This window comes from Panulirus ornatus, chromosome 8 (assembly GCF_036320965.1).
Source record: "Panulirus ornatus isolate Po-2019 chromosome 8, ASM3632096v1, whole genome shotgun sequence".
NCBI lineage: Eukaryota > Metazoa > Arthropoda > Malacostraca > Decapoda > Palinuridae > Panulirus > Panulirus ornatus.
The window spans coordinates 31,366,827-31,388,196 of NC_092231.1; the positions used below are offsets into that span (position 1 = coordinate 31,366,827).

General features: G+C 41.2%; 1 protein-coding gene across 4 annotated transcripts in view; it reads left to right on the plus strand.

Annotated features, from left to right (window-relative positions):
• LOC139749887 (E3 ubiquitin-protein ligase SH3RF3-like) overlaps positions 1 to 21,370 on the plus strand; it is a 406,578-nt gene that overhangs the window by 278,491 nt on the left and 106,717 nt on the right. For all 4 annotated transcript variants that reach the window (XM_071664268.1, XM_071664272.1, XM_071664269.1 and 1 more), the window contains one exon: positions 7,666 to 7,802. In XM_071664268.1, the coding sequence (XP_071520369.1) occupies positions 7,666 to 7,802 (137 nt within the window). The remainder of the gene's footprint in view (positions 1 to 7,665; positions 7,803 to 21,370) is intronic.

Genomic DNA, 21,370 nt, shown 5'->3' on the forward strand with positions numbered 1-21,370 from the left:
AGAGAGATGTGTGGAAATAAAAAGAGCGTGGTTGAGAGAGCAGAAGAGGGTGTTTTGAAATGGTTTGGGCACATGGAGAGAATGAGTGAGGAAAGATTGACCATGAGGATATATGTGTCGGAGGTGGAGGGAACGAGGAGAAGAGGGAGACCAAATTGGAGGTGGAAAGATGGAGTGAAAAAGATTTTGTGTGATCGGGGCCTGAACATGCAGGAGGGTGAAAGGAGGGCAAGGAATAGAGTGAATTGGAGCGATGTGGTATACCGGGGTTGACGTGCTGTCAGTGGATTAAATCAGGGCATGTGAAGCGTCTGGGGTAAACCATGGAAGGCTGTGTAGGTATGTATATTTTGCGTGTGTTGACGTATGTATATACATGTGTATGGGGGTTGGGCCATTTCTTTTGTCTGTTTCCTTGCGCTACCTCGCAAACGCGGGAGACAGTGGCAAAAAAAAAAAAGAAAAAATATATATATATATATATATATATATATATATATATATATATATATATATATATATATATATATATATATATTCTTTTCTTTTATCATACTATTAGCCATTTCCCGCCTCAGCGAGGTAGCGTTAAGAACAGACGACTGGGCCTCTGAGGGAATATCCTCACCCAGCCCCCTTCTCTGTTCCTTCCTTTATATATATATATATATAAGCGCATATGGTGTGGAATGTAAGTTGCTAGAAGCAGTGAAAAGTTTTTATTGAGGATTTATGGCATGTGTTCGAGTAGGAAGAGAGGAAAGTGATTGGTTCCCAGTGAATGTCAGTTTGCAGCAGGGGTGCGTGATGTCTCCATGGTTGTTTAACTTGTTTATGGATGGGGTTGTTAGGGAGGTAAATGCAAGAGTTTTGGAGAGAAGGCCAAGTATGCAGTCTGTTGTGGATGAGAAAGCTTGGAAAGTGAGTCAGTTGTTGTTCGCTGATGATACGGCGCTGGTGGCTGATTCGGGTGAGAAACTGCATAAGTTAGTGTCTGAGTTTGGTAAAGTGTGTGAAAGAAGAAAACTGAGAGTAAATGTGAATAAGAACAATGTTATTAGCTTCAGTAGGGTTGAGGGACAACTAAATTGGGAGGTAAGTTTGAATGGAGAAAAACTGTAGGTAGCGAAGTGTTTTAGATATCGGGAGTGGATATGGTAGCGGATAGAACCATGGAAGCGGAATTGAGTCCTAGGGTCGGGGAGGGGGGCAAAGGTTCTGGGAGCGTTGAAGAATGTATGGGAGGCAAGAATGTTATCTCGCAGAGCAAAAATGGGTATGTTTGACGGAATAGTGGTTCCAATAATGTTATATGGTTGCAAGGCATGGGCTATAGATAGGATTGTGCAAAGGGGGGTGGATGTGTTGGAAATGAAATGTTTGACGACAGTATGTGGTGTGAGGTGGTTTGATCGAGTAAGTAACGAAAGGGTAAGAGAGATGTGTGGTAATAAAAAGATTGTGGTCGAGAGAGCAGAGGAAGGTGTATTGAAATGCTTTGGTCACATGGAGTGAATGAGTGAGGAAAGATTGACAAAGAGGACATATGTGTCAGAGGTGGAGGGAACGAAGAGAAGTGAGAGACCAAATTGGAGGTGGAAGGATGGAGTTAAAAAGATTCTGAGAGATCTGGGCCTGAACATACAGGAGGGTGAAAGGCGTGCAAGGAATAAAGTGAATTGGAATGATGTGGTTACCGGGGTCATTGTGCTGTCATTGGATTTAACCAAGGCATGTGAAGCGTCTGGGGTAAACCATGGAAAGTTTTGTGGGGCCTGGATGTGGAAGGGGAGCTGTGGTTTCGGTGCGTTACACATGACAGCTAGAGACTGAGAGTGAAGAAATGAGGCCTTTGTTGTCTTTTCCTAGCGCTACCTCACACACAAGCAGGGGGAGGGGGGTGCCATTTTATGTGTAGCGGGTTGGCAGTGGGGGTGGATGAAGACGGCATGTATGAATATGTACATGTGTATATATGTATATGTCTGTTTATGTATATATATGTATACGTTGAAATGTATAGGTATGTATATGTGCGTGTGTGGGCGTTTATGTATATACATGTTTATGTGGGTGAGTTGGATCATTGTTTCGTCTATTTCCTTGAGCTACCTTGCTAATGCGGGAGACAACGACAAAGTATAATAAAAGAATAATAGTAATATATATATGTGTATGTTGGAAAGGATCACAATTTTGCGCATGATCAAGATATTCCTATGAGTCCACGTGGAAAAATGAAACACGAAAAGTTTCTAAGTGCACTTTCGTGTAATAATCACATCATCAGGGGAGACACAAGAGAGAAATATAACAGTCAGTTGATATACATTGAAGAAACGAAGCTAGGACACCATTTGGTAAACATGTTTACCAAATGGCGTTTTAGCTTCGTCTCTTCGATGTATATCAACTGACTGTTATATTTCTCTCTTGTGTCTTCCCTGATGATGTGATTATTACACGAAAGTGCACTTGGGAACTTTTCGTGTTTCATTTTTCCCCGTGGACTCATAGGAATATATGTGTATGTATGAAGTAGAATAGAATATTGCAATGTTGCACTGGCACTAGGTAAGCAGATGGAAAGCAAGAGATTAGAAAGAATACAGAATGCTTCCCAGGTGAAACTGGAGAACAAGAACACTTGAATATTGAGAAGAGGCTAAAAGAGCTTGAATTATGTAGTTGGAATGAAGAAGAGTGTTATGTGATTCTTTATACTAGACAGGAAATAGAGGGCATCAGAAGTAATGTATTGAATCTCTAAGCTTTTCAACATCATATCACAAGTTATTTTTGAAGGAAAATATGTGAATGTCCAGCAATGAAGCTAAAAAGACTGCTCAGTGTAGTCCCAGCAGAACATAGGAACATAGATGGAGAGACTACAAAAACATTAGAAAAAGAAAATTTGATGCATGGCTGAGGTTATTCTTATATGTACCTTCAATGGATGACTCTCCCAGAGGAGTGGTCACTCAGAGAAGGAAGATTATTCAGCAAGCAAGAGGTGATATAGGTTACTTGCTAGCCTTGTTGCTCTGGCAAAATCTTGCTCTAGGCACTCATTGCTAGGTAACCACTTTTGCCGCTAGACCTGCCAACACCTCTTCCACTCCTTTTGAAGTCTCTGCTACCATCACTTTTGCCACCACTAGTACTACCACATGTGCTACTTCTGCTACACATGCAACTACACTCTATACTGTAACCTCTGTCACCACAACCACAATCACAACCCCTGCAATGCCCCTTTGCCACCACCAGTACCACCACATTTGTCACCCTTGCCGCCATCTCTCTTACCTACACTGCCACCACCTCTGCTTTCCTCTTTGCAACCACCATTCTCACCATTTTTGCCTCTGTCTTCACATTCATTTCTACCTCATTTTTTACAACCACCTGTGCCACTGCTAGTATCACCATTTCTGCATCCATTTTTGCCATCACCTCTGCCATTCCTTCTGCCACTACCATTACTGCTTTGCCTGCCACAAACTTCTTCCTCCATCCCTACCATTCAATTTGCTACCACTTCAGTCATCTCTTTTGCAATCACCACTATTGTTAACTCTGCAGTCACCTGTCCCACCTCTGCCACTACCGTAGCAAGCACCCTCTTTGCCCTCACCAGTTCTATCACCTCTTCCATCATTTCTGCCACTCCCAGTGCTACTGCCCTTGTGGGCACCACTTCTATCACCTCTGCCACCATCTTTTCCATCCTCTATGCCACAACCTCTACTACCACCACTATCATCTCCTGTATCATCTCTTCTTCCACTGTCTTTCCTCTAATTTCTGCCACAACCCCAACAACTATCTCTCCCAACCCCTTTTACCACCAAATCTACAGCTATCTTTGCCACCAACTTTGCCATTACCTCAGCACCACCCCATTCATATCACCAATACCACCACCTCTGCAACCACCTATGACACCACTTTTCTCATCCCCTGTCACCAACTAATCACCCTTGCCACCTTTTCTTCTATCATCTCTGCTACCACTGTAGTTCACTTCTTGGCCAGTATCTGATTTATGGTCATGTAAGTTTCGATGCTGATGTGCTTTATCTTCCATCCAGAAGTAGGTCTTCCAGACCTGTCTCTCATGCTTGAGGCTGAATTTGTAATTTTTATATTTGGTCTTTATTTTGATTCTTTGAATTAGATATGACATTGTGTCAGTACCTAGTATTGGAAATTTTCTTTGATTTTCTCTGAATTAGATATGAGATCATGTTGATACTTAGTACTGAAAATGTTCTGAGTTTGTATGTAACAGCTTTTTTTATTTATTTTATTTTATCATACTTTGTCGCTGTCTCCCGCGTTTGCGAGGTAGCGCAAGGAAACAGATGAAAGAAATGGCCCAACCCCCCCCCCCATACACATGTATATACATACGTCCACACACGCAAATATACACACCTACACAGCTTTCCATGGTTTACCCCAGACGCTTCACATGCCTTGATTCAATCCACTGACAGCACGTCAACCCCGGTATACCACATCGCTCCAATTCACTCTATTCCTTGCCCTCCTTTCACCCTCCTGCATGTTCAGGCCCCGATCACACAAAATCTTTTTCACTCCATCTTTCCACCTCCAATTTGGTCTCCCTCTTCTCCTCGTTCCCTCCACCTCCGACACATATATCCTCTTGGTCAATCTTTCCTCACTCATTCTCTCCATGTGCCCAAACCACTTCAAAACACCCTCTTCTGCTCTCTCAACCACGCTCTTTTTTTTTCCACACATCTCTCTTACCCTTACGTTACTCACTCGATCAAACCACCTCACACCACACATTGTCCTCAAACATCTCATTTCCAGCACATCCATCCTCCTGCGCACAACTCTATCCATAGCCCACGCCTCGCAACCATACAACATTGTTGGAACCACTATTCCTTCAAACATACCCATTTTTGCTTTCCGAGATAATGTTCTCGACTTCCACACATTCTTCAAGGCCCCCAGAATTTTCGCCCCCTCCCCAACCCTATGATCCACTTCCGCTTCCATGGTTCCATCCGCTGCCAGATCCACTCCCAGATATCTAAAACACTTCACTTCCTCCAGCTTTTCTCCATTCAAACTCACCTCCCAATTGACTTGACCCTCAACCCTACTGTACCTAATAACCTTGCTCTTATTCACATTTACTCTTAACTTTCTTCTTCCACACACTTTACCAAACTCAGTCACCAGCTTCTGCAGTTTCTCACATGAATCAGCCACCAGCGCTGTATCATCAGCGAACAACAACTGACTCACTTCCCAAGCTCTCTCATCCCCAACAGACTTCATACTTGCCCCTCTTTCCAAAACTCTTGCATTCACCTCCCTAACAACCCCATCCATAAACAAATTAAACAACCATGGAGACATCACACACCCCTGCCGCAAACCTACATTCACTGAGAACCAATCACTTTCCTCTCTTCCTACACGTACACATGCCTTACATCCTCGATAAAAACTTTTCACTGCTTCTAACAACTTTCCTCCCACACCATATATTCTTAATACCTTCCACAGAGCATCTCTATCAACTCTATCATATGCCTTCTCCAGATCCATAAATGCTACATACAAATCCATTTGCTTTTCTAAGTATTTCTCACATACATTCTTCAAAGCAAACACCTGATCCACACATCCTCTACCACTTCTGAAACCACACTGCTCTTCCCCAATCTGATGCTCTGTACATGCCTTCACCCTCTCAATCAATACCCTCCCATATAATTTACCAGGAATACTCAACAAACTTATACCTCTGTAATTTGAGCACTCACTCTTATCCCCTTTGCCTTTGTACAATGGCACTATGCACGCATTCCGCCAATCCTCATGCACCTCACCATGAGTCATACATACATTAAATAACCTTACCAACCAGTCAACAATACAGTCACCCCCTTTTTTTATAAATTCCACTGCAATACCATCCAAACCTGCTGCCTTGCCGGCTTTCATCTTCCGCAAAGCTTTCACTACCTCTTCTCTGTTTACCAAATCATTTTCCCTAACCCTCTCACTTTGCACACCACCTCGACCAAAACACCCTATATCTGCCACTCTATCATCAAACACATTCAACAAACCTTCAAAATACTCACTCCATCTCCTTCTCACATCACCACTACTTGTTATCACCTCCCCATTTGCGCCCTTCACTGAAGTTCCCATTTGCTCCCTTGTCTTACGCACTTTATTTACCTCCTTCCAGAACATCTTTTTATTCTCCCTAAAATTTAATGATACTCTCTCACCCCAACTCTCATTTGCCCTTTTTTTCACCTCTTGCACCTTTCTCTTGACCTGTCTCTTTCTTTTATACAACTCCCACTCAATTGCATTTTTTCCCTGCAAAAATCGTCCAAATGCCTGTCTCTTCTCTTTCACTAATACTCTTACTTCTTCATCCCACCACTCACTACCCTTTCTAATCAACCCACCTCCCACTCTTCTCATGCCACAAGCATCTTTTGCGCAATCCATCACTGATTCCCTAAATACATCCCATTCCTCCCCCACTCCCCTTACTTCCATTGTTCTCACCTTTTTCCATTCTGTACTCAGTCTCTCCTGGTACTTCCTCACACAGGTCTCCTTCCCAAGCTCACTTACTCTCACCACCCTCTTCACCCCAACATTCACTCTTCTTTTCTGAAAACCCATACAAATCTTCACCTTCTCCTCCACAAGATAATGATCAGACATCCCTCCAGTTGCACCTCTCAGCACATTAACATCCAAAAGTCTCTCTTTCGCACGCCTGTCAATTAACACGTAATCCAATAACACTCTCTGGCCATCTCTCCTACTTACATAAGTATACTTATGTATATCTCGCTTTTTAAACCAGGTATTCCCAATCATCAGTCCTTTTTCAGCACATAAATCTACAAGCTCTTCACCATTTCTGTTTACAACACTGAACACCCCATGTATACCAATTATTCCCTCAACTGCCACATTACTCACCTTTGCATTCAAATCACCCATCACTATAACCCGGTCCCGTGCATCAAAACCACTAACACACTCATTCAGCTGCTCCCAAAACACTTGCCTCTCATGATCTTTCTTCTCATGCCCAGGTGCATATGCACCAATAATCACCCACCTCTCTCCATCAACTTTCAGTTTTACCCATATTAATCGAGAATTTACTTTCTTACATTCTATCAAATACTCCCACAACTCCTGTTTCAGGAGTATTGCTACTCCTTCCCTTGCTCTTGTCCTCTCACTAACCCCTGACTTTACTCCCCAGACATTCCCAAACCACTCCTCCCCTTTACCCTTGAGCTTCGTTTCACTCAGAGCCAAAACATCCAGGTTCCTTTCCTCAAACATACTACCTATCTCTCCTTTTTTCACATCTTGGTTACATCCACAAACATTTAGGCACCCCACTCTGAGCCTTCGAGGAGGATGAGCACTCCCCGCGTGACTCCTAGCACTCCCCGCGTGACTCCTTTTTGACAGCTTTTTGACTACGGAAAAAAAGCAGAGAATTGGTAGATTGATTGTAGGTAATAATGAATTAATACTGTTATTCTTTAGTTCAGACTGCTATATACTTATGAAAACTGTTCTTAAATTTCATAATGAACATGTAAATTCTTGGTTATCCAGGGTGAAATTATTACTGTCTTACGGCGGGTGGATGAGAACTGGGCAGAAGGTAAGCTGGGTTCTCGCATTGGAATTTTTCCACTCTCCTTTGTCGACCTTAATAGTGCTGCCAAAGCCCTAATGAAGCTTTCCCTCAAGTAAGTGTTTTTATATTTCAGTATTACTTTAATTTGTTTTGAATGGAAAATCTGATAGAGATTCATAATCTGATTTACTTGTTTCAGGTGACAGCCTGGTACCATAATGTTGTATTATGGATGTTTGTAATTAACTGCTACATATCACAACAAGCATTTCTTGTATCTTTGCTCTGAAAAATCCCTGAACCTTTTGTTTGAATAAACCAAGTTGATTTTGATATTCTGTTTTATAAAAACTGGCAAATAGATATGGCTCATATCATGCTGTTTCTGCTCCAGCTAGTGTGTTTATCATAATTTAGTCTTAAGGTCCAGTTGAATTAGAATGAAAAATCTGGGAGAGCCCCAGAATAGACCAGAAAGCTTATGGTGGTAAAATGAGTTGACTTGAGACAAACTTGATGTACATATACTTGTGTTGTTTTTAGCTGGGCCAAAGTAATTAACATGACTTCTTATCCCTGGAATTAAGATAACTTTTGAGTAGAAATATGTTTTAAAAGAGTTTCATTGTAGAGCTAAAGAAAAAAGTGAGCAATACAGTAGTAGCAAATTTGTTTGATGAAGACTGCTTACCAGTATTTTTTAAAATGAAAATTGCAGCATAAATGGTATGGATAGCCTAATGAAGTAGTAAAATATGTAAACATATGTAAGGATTTTGTATGAGGTAGGTGTAATCCAGAGGTAAAGTTGTAGTTTAGTGTCTGATTAGAACAGAGGAATCTGTTTTAGTCAGAACCTTTTAATTCTAAGGATTTCTGGTGAGGAGGCAGTAGCTTTCATTCACCCTTCACTAACTACTTAAAAGTAATTGGACCATCTCTTTAATTCTAGGCCTCCCCTTGGTGAATCAGCTATTACCACCAGGCTGTTATTATCGATCTACTCACTTCCAGCTTATTGGAGCACACTGTTCTGTGGAATCTTGTGCTGTTACCAGACTAACTTTTTCCATCCCATGCTTCTGTATTTGTCTATTCTTTTGTTTATATATTTATCATTTTTTCCATCCCATGCTTCTGTATTTGTCTATTCTTTTGTTTATATATTTATCATTTAGTTTATCATGAGAATGGTGTTCTTACAATGTTGACAAAGAATCTTTTCCGTCTCCCATTTATTTTCAAAGGCAATGCCACACTTACATTTTAGTGCTTTGTCATCTCTCCTTTGCCCTCGATTACCACCTGCAGATGTCTGAGTATGGAACTGGCAAGGTTCCCGAAGTATTCAAGGTCTATATTTTGGGTTTATAGGGTCTTGATCTTTTGTAAGGCAAGGCACTGAAGAGGTGTTGCAAGAAGCAAGCTTGCATTTCACCTGGTTCCAGCTGCTCTCAATTGGGTAAGGTCTAGGTGTGTTCCCAGGCCACTCCATCCATTGAATATTTTTTCTGATAACCAATTAATCTTCTTTTTCTAGTCTGATGGCAGGGGGCACTATCATGCATAAAGTGATCACACCCATGAACCTCATGAAAAGGAAGCAGATGGTCCTCTGATGCCTCAATGTACTGCTATCCATTCATTTTAATGTTTTTTGGTAAGAAATACAATCCCTCTCAGCTCATTGCACCACTAAAGCAGCCCCAAAGCACCACACTATCTAGGTGTTTCAGTGTCTTTACTTTGGAGTGAGTCATATTATCTGGTACCCTCCAGCCTCCTTATCCTTTTCTGTCTCGAGTGCATACACTTGAAGGAACTTCCATTGCAAACCATCACCATAATCCACTTTTGCTCACCCCAGTCCTTGTATTTCTTTGCAGATGGGAGTTGTTTGCATTCATTTCCTTTTTAAGCAGGGGTTTGGCAGCTGTCTTGGTGGTAAGAATGTGACGGTCCTTCTGCAGGTGATGTTGAATGGTTCTTTGAGACATTTCCTAGAAGTTTTGGATGGCTTTTATTGAGTTTGGCTGCTGAAATGCAGGTTTGACTCAATACTTCTCATCTTAGGAGGTTATCTGTAAATCTGAAAGTCTTCCTTTAGTGACTAGGGATAACATATTGGTGGGATAACATTGTCAGGGAGGCCAGAAGTGCCGGGAAGCAGCTGCCCGATCATGCTTTCTGTGCCCAGTGTGATTAGAAATCTCAGGTGTACCCACATTTTCTTGCTTTCAGGCTATTATTTGGGCTTTCTCATCCCTAGAATGGCAAGAGTCAACTATCTTAAAGTACAGACAGATGAAATACAGTGCGCAAAAGTGAAATTCCCAAGATTAAGTGGAAGCCAGGAGGATTACAGGATAAACATCCTTCCCTAAAGATAGCCTGAGGTACACTGAGGAAAGTTGTTGGTGCTCACACCATTAGAAACACTAGCCAAAGCAACCAGATGTACAATGATTTCATCCTGCGAGCATTATGTGCTTGTATCCACAATAAACCTTAGCTGTCTATCGCCTTTGAAAATATATGAGGGGAAGACAAGGTTTTTTATAGCCACTGCATGTAAACTGGTCACTATTATTGGCTATCATCTCTGGTAATAGGAGAGAAAGACTACATTCTATGTAGTCCTTGCATGTTGTAAAAAGTATTACAATAAGGAGTGTGCATCCTTCTTGAAGGCTCAGGCTCCAATATTGAAATGTGTGTGGATGTAACCAGGATTTGACGAGGGAAACCTGGATGTTTTAGTTATGATTGTAACAAATCTGAATTGGATATTAGTTTGGAATGTTGTAGGGATAAAGTCAGGGGTTAGTGTGAAGGCAGGAGCTAAGAATGAGGTAGCACAGCTGCTTGAGGGAGAGCTTTGGGAATGTGTAAAAGAGTGTAAGGAAGCGAGCCCAATAGTGGTTTGGGCAAGGATGAAAGTGGATTACAAGATGGGTGACTGTTCGTGCTTTTGCACCAGAAAATGAGACAAGTTAGGAAGAGAGGCAAGTGTTTCAGGTGTAGCTAAATGAATATGTCTACAGATATAAGTAAATGAGTATAATTGATTGGTGACTTGAATGCAAGAGTGGGTATTATGTCAGTTGAGGGTATAATTGGGGGCATGGGGTTTCCAGTAATGTGATTGAAAGTGGTGAACAGTTTGTGGCGTTGCGTGCTAATTAGACTGATGATTGGGAATGCTTCTTTTAAAAAGAGTGACATACTTATGTGGGTAAGTAGGGGTGATGGAAAATGGGCATTTTTAGATTTTATACATACTGATAAATGTACAAATTAAAGAATTTTGTATGTGAATGTGCTGAGAAGCGTAGCTGGAGGGATGTCTGATAATGATTTTTTAGAAATGAGGGTAAAGGTTTGTGGAGGCTTTATGAAAAGAGGTATTGATATGGATTGGAAGAGGGTTGGTAAAAGTGTTTGAGCTTGAAAAAGAGGCTTTTGAGAAGAAATAATAGAGAAATTGAGTGTAAAATGGCAGTAGGTGTGATTAATTGAAGCTAGGAAGTGGATGAGGAATTGAAGGTATTTAAGGAAGCACTGCTCATATGTGTGAGAGAAATGTGTTGTTTAAGGAAGGTGGCAGGTGGACCTCATCATAATCCATACATACATTGTCAAGCCTAACCAACCACTTTATCAGTATGCCCATATATATTGCTGGGAGTTATGTTCTACAAAAACATCGCACAACTAGAAAATACATTTAGCAAACCAATAAACATAGAGAAAATTGTAATGTGTACAGCAGCTTCATGGTTAGCACTAGCAGATCCCATTACCTTCACGGTATGTAGCTTCTGATGTCAAATGAAATATCTAGCTATCCTTTGCATGCTTGAAATGGCTCTGGCTCAGCTTTATTGTCTTTACATAAACACTCATAAATCACCTGAGCTAAAGGCTACTAAGGTTGTTTTTCTTCTTTGTCTCATGCTCTCTATATAACGAGAGCATTTTCTCCATCTCCATAAGGGTATTTTTAACCCTTGTTTACCTTGGCAGATTGTAAATTCACCAAGGTTGTGGGCAAACCCAAGGGCTGACATTCCTATAACAGCATCAGTGCATTGTAAGATTTCTTGCTTCATTTCTAAGGTCAGAGAGGTACTCTTGCATCAACTGTTGGTTCTGGGGTAGAAGATGATGATGTTGGATGTTCGGATGCCATATTACTAACACAAACACAGCAGGTTGCAGGAAAGTCACATTAGTAGGCATATCCAGTTCTCACAAGAAGCACAGATCAACACACAATGGTGATAAGTGCAAGATTACTGCATTAGGTACTCCAACTGCAATCAGTGGTATCACCTCCACTGCATATCAGTTTCATCCATAGTAGACCACTCAGAACACTAGAAATTAAGCAGCCACTCAGATGACTACTTCCAAAACCTCATCACAAACCCTCCCACCTACAGCACAAACTCCAAACAAACAGCATCACAGAACACACACTCTCACTCTTCACAAACAAAGCAATTTACTCCATAGAACCCCATTGACAAACTAAATATCTTGCAACACAATGTCATTGGTATCAAGAACAAACATACAGAAATTTCAGACTTCAAGAACACAGCATCCACATGGACATCACTTAAGAAACCAGATTCACATCAAGATTTACCCTCCCACCTTTCTACTCTTACACAAGTGCCCAAGTGTAAGAAACGACAGACTACAAGAATATGGAGTAGGACTCATAACACTCATCTATTAAACCATACCTTTCACCAGCACCACTAACACCACAAAACAGCTCATAGACAATGATAGTACCCTAGAAGTACAATCCAAGAAAATAAAACTTCACAGTACCAGATACATATTATATACAGTGCCCATCAATGAAATTGGCATGAGGGGGCTGCAGCACAACCATCAAGGATAGATATGAAAGAAATCCATGAAAATGTGTGTACACCACCAACTAGTGCCTTATTGGACTCCCTTTCTTCTTAATATGCTCCTTTGAATAACTCAGAATGAAGCAGCTTGGCTCTGAAGCCATTTAAGATCCATTTTTGCCTAAATTTCACAAATGGCTTTCCCCCAGCATGGGTAGCGATGAAGTATCCTCTTACATAATTTCATTGCTGTAAATGCCCACAATTTTTCTTTTGGATTCAAATCCAGTGAATTCCTAAGCAAGTCACTGAAAAATACCATTGCACAGTTCTTCAGCCAATCAGTGACTAATTTGGCAAGGAGCCCCATCCTACATGAACACCTCTGCCTTGCACTTTTTGAATGAATATGGCGGATCCTCACACAGTAGCTCGAGGTAACTATGTTCACATTTTCATTTTTTGGCATTACTATAGATCCCCAACACCATAATTAATGAAAAACTCCCATGCCAGAAGTGAAGCAGGGAAATTTACAGTGCTTGCAATGTACTTGGGGTCAAATGGATCACAGCCTGGTTGCCTGTATACATGCCTGCCATGGCAACCTATACAGAAAAGGTGGACTTATCACAACACACTTCTAAACTTAGCCATATCCCACACTACATATTTCTTGCAGAAATAAACTATTTTCTTGTGGTACCTACAGGTTATGAGTAGTCTGGGACACAGCCTGCTGGCCCAGTACTTAAGGTCCTTGTATAAGTGGTGTTGCAGTGTCCTTACTGACATGTCACTGAGCAGTTTAAGGTTTTTCTTTTGATTCATTTGCACTCAGGCATGAACCTGCTTTCACTTCACATTTAAGAACATTAAGAGTATGTGGAGAGGTTTTCTGGCTTTTCCAGGGTGTTTCATATGTGTTGGTGTAGTAGTGCTGCCATAATCATTAATTTCTTCATCCATTGCTTTATTGATCTCAGGCTTACACTTTTATTTTCCTTGTATAATGCAACTGTAGAAGCTATTTTGTCTATAGTAAGGTGAGTATTTCTAGCCTTACAAGATGGTAGAGGTACGGAAAAGGAAACAAGAAAGAAAATCCAGGACATAATTGGGAGCACAACAAAACACTGCTGCCTCCTACAACAGCTAAACTGCTACTGAGGTAGGCTGATTTGGTATGCTGGCACATGATGTAGTTGCCACTGCTTACTAGAGGGTGTCAACTTCACTGGTGGACACCAGCACTATTTTTGGTGAGATAAAGGGATTTGTGTCAATATAGTTGCCACAGGCCAGCTCGCGCCAACTTCATATGCGGGCATTGTACACCATTACCTTTTTCTGATACAGTCTCCAACAACACCAGCTTGCAAGTATGCCTAGAACATATCTCTCTAGAGATTTGAATGCCTGTTATTTTACAGACTCAACTACTCACAAACCATCTAATCACAAACCTCTTAACACCCTCAAACACTATAATGTATCTGTCATGTCACCATCTATTCTCATCCTATTGGCATCTGACCTAAAATCCAGGGATTCCAATTGATTTGTGACATTCTTGAGTCATTCCTCAAAGTCTGCTCTCTCATGGGAGTCCATCTTTATTGAGATAAATGGTAAAGCTGTGGAGTACATGCCATAATTGCATCCATTACCTCCCAGTAGCCATGCTGGAAGGTGCTGTGCATAATCCCATTAAAACTCCTCCTCCCCATCTCTCTTTTCCTCTCTCAAATTCTCACAATCCATTATTGAGTAATTTTCATGTATAGAATCGTTTGTAAAGAGTTTGTTTTTGGATTTCCTGATATTTCACTAGTTCAGACTTGTAACCATCATTAGTGTGTGAACCACTGTTGTGTCTCTCAATAGATGCCCTTCTGTGCATATGCTAAACATCTGATCCATCTGTAAAAGTGATGTGAAGTGTTATGAAGTGTTGTTGTAAAAGAATGTGTTGTCATGGTTCATGATATGTAGACTCATAACATGACAAACCACATTTGTACACTATAATGCCCCACTACATGCATGCATATGGCTAACATCTGGTCATTGCTTTAGATGATAATGAAGTTGAAGATACCTTAGTATGCTGTGAATCCTGTCCAGAGGATGATATTGACAACCCTGAATCTGATGGCACCACCTAAATGCCCAAATCCATCCTGTGACCTGGTAACTCTGCCTGGAGGCTTGGGATAGTGCTGTCTCTTCTTCCCAGCCAGGGTAAAATGGTGTACTGCTAGCAATAGGAAATGATGTGACCATCTCCTCCTTCCCTCGCTATCACCATTTACTCAACCTACCTCACCTTCACGCAGTGGCTTACGAATAACTTTATCCTCTTCCATGCAAGGGGTTACTTGTGACCTTCAGACACAGAAGAGCTGCACTATACTTTTTTTTATCATATAACATTGTCCCAACAGGTAATATTGTTATATGATTTAGTTGTATTGTATTGGTATAATACTACTAAGATTACATTATGGCATAAATCCAGTATGTAGTATAAGCAGACTCTACGTGGGTACATGGGGAGTGATTTTTTTTTCTCAAAAATTGCTTACAGCCAAACCATACATGCTCACAAAATTCTGAAACCACCATAACATACAGTAAACCCTCGATTTAATAGATCCTAATAAAACGGATTTTGGATTCAATGAACAAATAAAAATACAGTACATTAATAATCATTTAAAAAAAAATTTAAATTAAAAAGTCTAAATTACCACAACATATGCATTTCATATCACACTTGCTCTTGGTAGCATGGGTTAGACTTGCCTTGTTTTGGTCTGAGTCTGCCTGTTATTTCAGAATTGTGACTATTATTTGAATAATTTTGCAATCCTTGCAATTCAAAATGGTATCAAGTGATTGTAAGAGGTGCAATGAAAACACGTAGTCTATCCTTACTTTATTATAAAGAAGTATCCTTTCACAGGAGAGGTGTGTCATCACCTCTATCTCAATCTAACTCCTGCCTCCAACTGCCCAGCAAACGTTCCCACACTGCCGGGTACCTACCACCCAACTGTTGTACCATACACCAAATCCTACATCCCCTCACGAGATTTTGGTAACAGTGACATTTTTGTAAGAACAAGAAAAAAAATGAAATCAAAATTCGAGAGGGCATAAGGCAAATATATACACAAATCGCTGCTCAGCAAAAGTACACTTCTTTTCCATGCTAGCAGAACAAAAATTACTTTACAAATTAGTGTGTTCACCGTTCACAGGAGCCACTGCAAAATAACCTTACAAGTGTGTGGGGCGGTGTCTCATACGGTGAGGGCACTGCTGCCTGAGCTGGGTGTAGCCACAACTGGGGGATTGGCGAAACATGGTGGGGTAGGTGACATTGGTTTTACAAGGACAGGCGGCCTCTGCTGTCCAGCTTCATTGAGTATAGTCTATGCGGCTTCACAACGACACCCAATCTGTCCTACACCTTTGAAGTGATGTCCTGCATGCAGACAGGGGTGCTCATGGACAGCTGGGGCAGTGTAGCGGTATCACCTGGTGAGCTGTCCTGCTTGAGGCCTGGCTCTCTGCTGTGGCTCACTCCCTGTTTTGCAGAGCAGGTCCCCATCACTGGTTTATCAGATAGTGTTGCTGGGGCACTGGAACACCATCCTGCAACTGTCTTCCTGCTGCCAGCTGTGCTAGTGACTTGTCCCCCTCTCATAGGGGGGATGTTGAGATATTGGAGTATAGCCTGTGGTCACTTTGCTGTTGTGCAGGCTACCTCCATCACCCATGCTGCCCCTCAGCACTTGTTTGGCTGCCTTTACTGCTGCTTTGGCACATCCATTGGACTAGGGGAAGTGTGCTGACAAGGTGTAGGCAATGATTCCCCTTTTATGTAGAAAGATTCCATATCCTCCCTGTCTAGATTGGTTCCCCCGTCTGAGGTGATTTCCTTGGGTGCATCCCATCTCCTGAAGAAAGTGATTAGCCTTGTAATAACTTGGGATTTTCCTGTGTAAGTTTGAATCCTACTCACTGCGCCATGTAAGAGGTGCAATGAAAGCAGGTAGTCTGCCCTCACTTAATCATAAAGAAGTAACCTTTCACAGGAGAGGGATGGCATCACCTCTATCTCAGTCTGACTTGCCTCCAACTGTTCAGTGACCATTCCCATGCTGTGGTGCCCACTGCCCAACAATTGCACCACGCACTAAACCCTACAGTAATAGAGTTAAAAGAAAGGGTGTGAATATAGATGTGGCACAGAAATAGGGTACATTCATTTAAGACTTTTGGCATTACCAGACACCCCTTCCCCTTATTAGTCCATTAAATTGAGGGTTTACTGTACCAAGACACATATATTAACCAGTAGAATAATAAAGATAATATGAAAAAATAAATGGAATGGCAAAAACTTAAAAGAGAGTGAACAGTTTTAGAAGTATTTCTCGATATTCCACTCTTTCACTTTGTCAGACTTGATACTGCTCAATCCAATTTCCAATCGTATGTAAAGCTTAAGGATGACTTTTTTGTTATATAACACTTGTTATGCTGACTAGGTTTTTTTGGTGAAATTAATTTGATTGTATTGGAAACTAAAATGCACAACCACATCAAAGTTATTTCTTTTTTCATTTTTGTATTTGCCTTTTTAAGAGAACAACCAATTTTATATAGACTATGGTTTCATACAAAAAACTGAATTGGTTACTTAAGATTCTGTCTACAAAAAAAAATTAGTGCAGCTCTTCTGTGTCAGGAGGTCACATCTAACCCTGTGCATGGAAAAGGATAAAGTTATGTAATCGTAAGTTGTTGTGCAGCAGTGTTGATAACCTCAACTTATGCACCCAGCCAACCAGACTCCCAACCCACCACCTTCAGCTGCTGACCTTACCAGACATCACATTTTGTTCACCAGCACTACACATCAAAAAGATTGATATATACAACAGGAAAACATATTGGCCAGCTTCCACACAAATACATGAAAGAAAATTAATGAAGTACATGAGACTTACCGTAGGTCAGTTGAAATGTGCTTCAAATTTTATGAAGCAAATCACTTCTGCTAGAAGGGAGCTTTCACATGAGATATGCTTTGCCGCTTCACGCCACCAGACTTTAAAGAGTACGACCAACCACATGAAAGTAACTGAATATTGCGCACTGCTAGAAATATGTAAGCCTCAAGACGCTACAGAGCGTAGGGTGGGAGAGGTGGGCATGTGAAAGCTCCCTTCTAGCAGAGGTGATTTGCTTCATAAAATTCGAAGCACATTTCAACTGACCTACGGTAAGTCTCATGTACTTCATGAATTTTACGTCAGCAAATCACACCTCTGCTAGAGGTCGCTTTCCCATGAGGTTTTGAAGCCATGTGGGTGTCGTACTGTAGACATGTAGAGAGGAGAAATGATACAAGCAGTAACCAACTGCAATATAATAAGAAATTTACATAGCCATGGACCAGGTGACAAGAGACTACATCTCCTATGCAAACAAAATGAACAGACTATTGAAGGACAGCATCTTGGAAAGGATCGTGACTCCGGACAATCTCCTTGTCATAAAACTTGGCAAAAGTGGCAGCCCTGGACCACCCAGCCCTTGCCATGATGTGTCAAATCGGTAGAGCCATGGCTTTGGCTTTCGATGCAGCTGCAGGCCGAACACTGCCTGCTGAATACTGGCTGGAGTCTATGCCCGACAGAGAAAGCACTGTTCGAATCCACCTTGCAACAGTGTCCCTCGTTACATGCTTTTGGGGCTTGATAAAACTTAGGAGTAACTTCCCATTCTCCTGATGTGCAGAATTTCTGAACTCCTCTGTCTTAGCAATATACATTTTCAGAATTTCACACACACACAATCTAATGTCAGAAGAATATGCTTTAAAGGTCACAAACTGCACATTGAACTTTGGCCTGCACTGTTTGATAGTTTCCCCTAACCAAACACAAACAGAAGCCTGCCCAAAACTAATATTCTTCAGCAACAAACAGTGCAAAGTTTGTATTCTGGCAGCCTGCGTAAGTGCCATCAACATCACAAGCTTCAGTGTTAAATCCTTTAAAGAGAGGGAGGACAAAGGATCCATGGCACGCAGATGCTGTAGCACCTGCTGAACATCCCAAGTTCTTGTATACCTAGGGACAGACGGCTGCAAGTTAAAAACTCCCTTTAAGAACCTGGTGACGAGAGGATGGCTGCCTGCACTGCAACCATCCACAGTAATCCCCAGGGAGGAGAGTGCATCCCTGGCAGGGTTGATTGAAGTATAACTAACACCTCTGTGGAAAGTGACAGACAGAAAATTCACAGTATTAGTTACAGTGGGAGCAAAGGGATCGATGTTCCGGCCACCACAAAACTGTAACCACCTGTTAATATGTGGCTGGTACTGCCTCGCAGTCGCAGGTCTCCAGGAGGCAATTGAAATCCGTTCTCTCAAAGAACACTCAAACATGCTGATAAGACACTATTAAAAGATCAGCCACAAACCAACCACATCCCTAAGCAGAAAAGTAATGAAAAACCTACACAAGACCCATCTGGAAGCAACTGCCCACCAATCCTTCACTCCCACTGACACAAGCAGTGCAATCAAAACCTTAAAGAACTCTGTTGTGATAGGCCCTAACATATTGAGCTTTCACATAAAACATTTTGACCCATTAATAGTTCAACACTTACAGATATCTTCAACTACTGGCTACACAGCAAAATCCTTAACATCTGGAATTCTGCCAATGTAATACCAATCCTAAGACCCTCCAAACCACCCTTCTCCCCTCCTCCCACACTCAGTAACACTTCTGTCCTCAGTATCCAAACTGAAAAATTATCTCTCGACAGAATTAAACAAAGCATGCCGCTTTCACTTACACAACAAGGCTTCAGGCCCAAGCACCACCATGCAACATATCCTAGATGGATTCAGCCAATCACAACCCTCTTCCACACACTTGTTGAGGCAAAAGACATCAACAAAGCATTTGACTACCTCGACATATTCACACAAAAAAATAGCATCACCCTCCACAACAAGGACAAAAATTGTTTGGCCAATTTCATTGCCAGCTGCCATACCAGAGTCACTTACATTGACTTCACCTCTGAAACATTTAAACTTGAGGGTGGAGTTTCCCAAGGAGCAGTTCTTTCTCCAGCTCTCTTCAATCTATTCATACACATACTCTGTTACTGTTCCATGGAGATTCTCTCCCAGAGAACAAAACACCAACCATTTTAGGCATCACATAGAACATACACATGACATTTGCTTCCCACATGGATAACATCAACACAAACAAAACACATAAGTAAAATTTCCACAAAGCATTAATTGGCACCAGATTTGGACAAGAAAAAGAATCCTTCAACATCCTATACATGCATACATTTCATCCACTCCACATTAGACTAAGCCTCACATAACTGTTCTGTTGACAGATCATGCATCACTCTTAAATCACCTACATATTAATAGTCATATTGATAATACAATAATGACTAAAAAAAATACAACTACATTTTTTAAAGCATTTCTATTACTTGACACTGCATGATCATCTTACACAGACAGTAAAATGCACTACACTGACACAAGGCCACACTTCCTCAACCTCTTGGCTAATATTTCATTATCTGCCTAAGTTGGCTGTGTAGTATTTTCAATAAGCAGTGGAGACTTCCACTAGCAAGAAGAAAATCTGCTGATGAAGGTCCCATGTGATTCAAGTTGTATCTGATGCAGGTGTTAAGCCAATCTCAACCTCCCGCTGCAGGGTTTAAGAAGTAAGTGGGTTTAATCTCTCAGAGGCTACCTATGGATTACCAGAGATTTTTGAGGGATACAGCTTTTTGTTTGTGCAGGCAGTTTAGAAATACCTCTGTGCAAGGAATATTTCTTCATGGATTAAAAGCCTGGTTTTGTTGGCCTACCCTGGCCTGAATCTCAGAGCTCATGATGTTAGGGAAGATAACAACTTCCTTGGCCCTTTCAAGGGACCTGTTCAAGAAGGTTAACAGAGGTCTTTGTCATTCCACAAACTCCTTTGTCAGGCTTTATTCTAGATGTTGAGGATCAACCTTGCATGGCAATGGGCCTCTTTTCAGGTGTTACTTGACACATCTACCTTGCCTTACATTGGGCTTGTCACCTGTGGGGAAGAAAATTGTCCTTGAGCATTATAATAAAATGTAAAGTATGTTTTTATTCATTACACTTGTTTGCAGAGTGTATTTTTCTATCCCTTCACTTTCAGGACAGACTGACCCTAGAAAGAAAAGTGATTTTTGAAAATTGAAAAAGAATTATTATGAGATAGCATCTCATGAGTAAATTTTCTTATTATTTTCTCCTGCCCTTCCTTCTCTTCTCTTTCATAAAACTTTTCTCTTATTGATGGTAGCCATTGTTTGGGTGACATCCTTGTTCCAAGAATTATGAGGTGGACAAGATGGCCAGCAGGACAATAATGACATCTCCAGGTAGGGGTTACTGATTGGCAGATGGCATAGACGGCAGACCTGCAGTGTTCTTGGTTGCTACCACTGATTGGGTGGTTAGTGATAGATGAAGGGCTATAACCTCACTAGAAGTAACTGGAATCCATAGATTCTCTCATCTCATGACTTTGCCCCACAGAGAAACAGTTTTTCATTTGTTAAAACTCACTTCTTTCACTTTGCACACAAAGTGGATTCAGCAAGACCAGCAGCTCAGTTTGCTCCATCTTTATACACAAATTGCTTCCATTACATTTGATTCCAGATTATTCTTCCAGCATCCTTACCT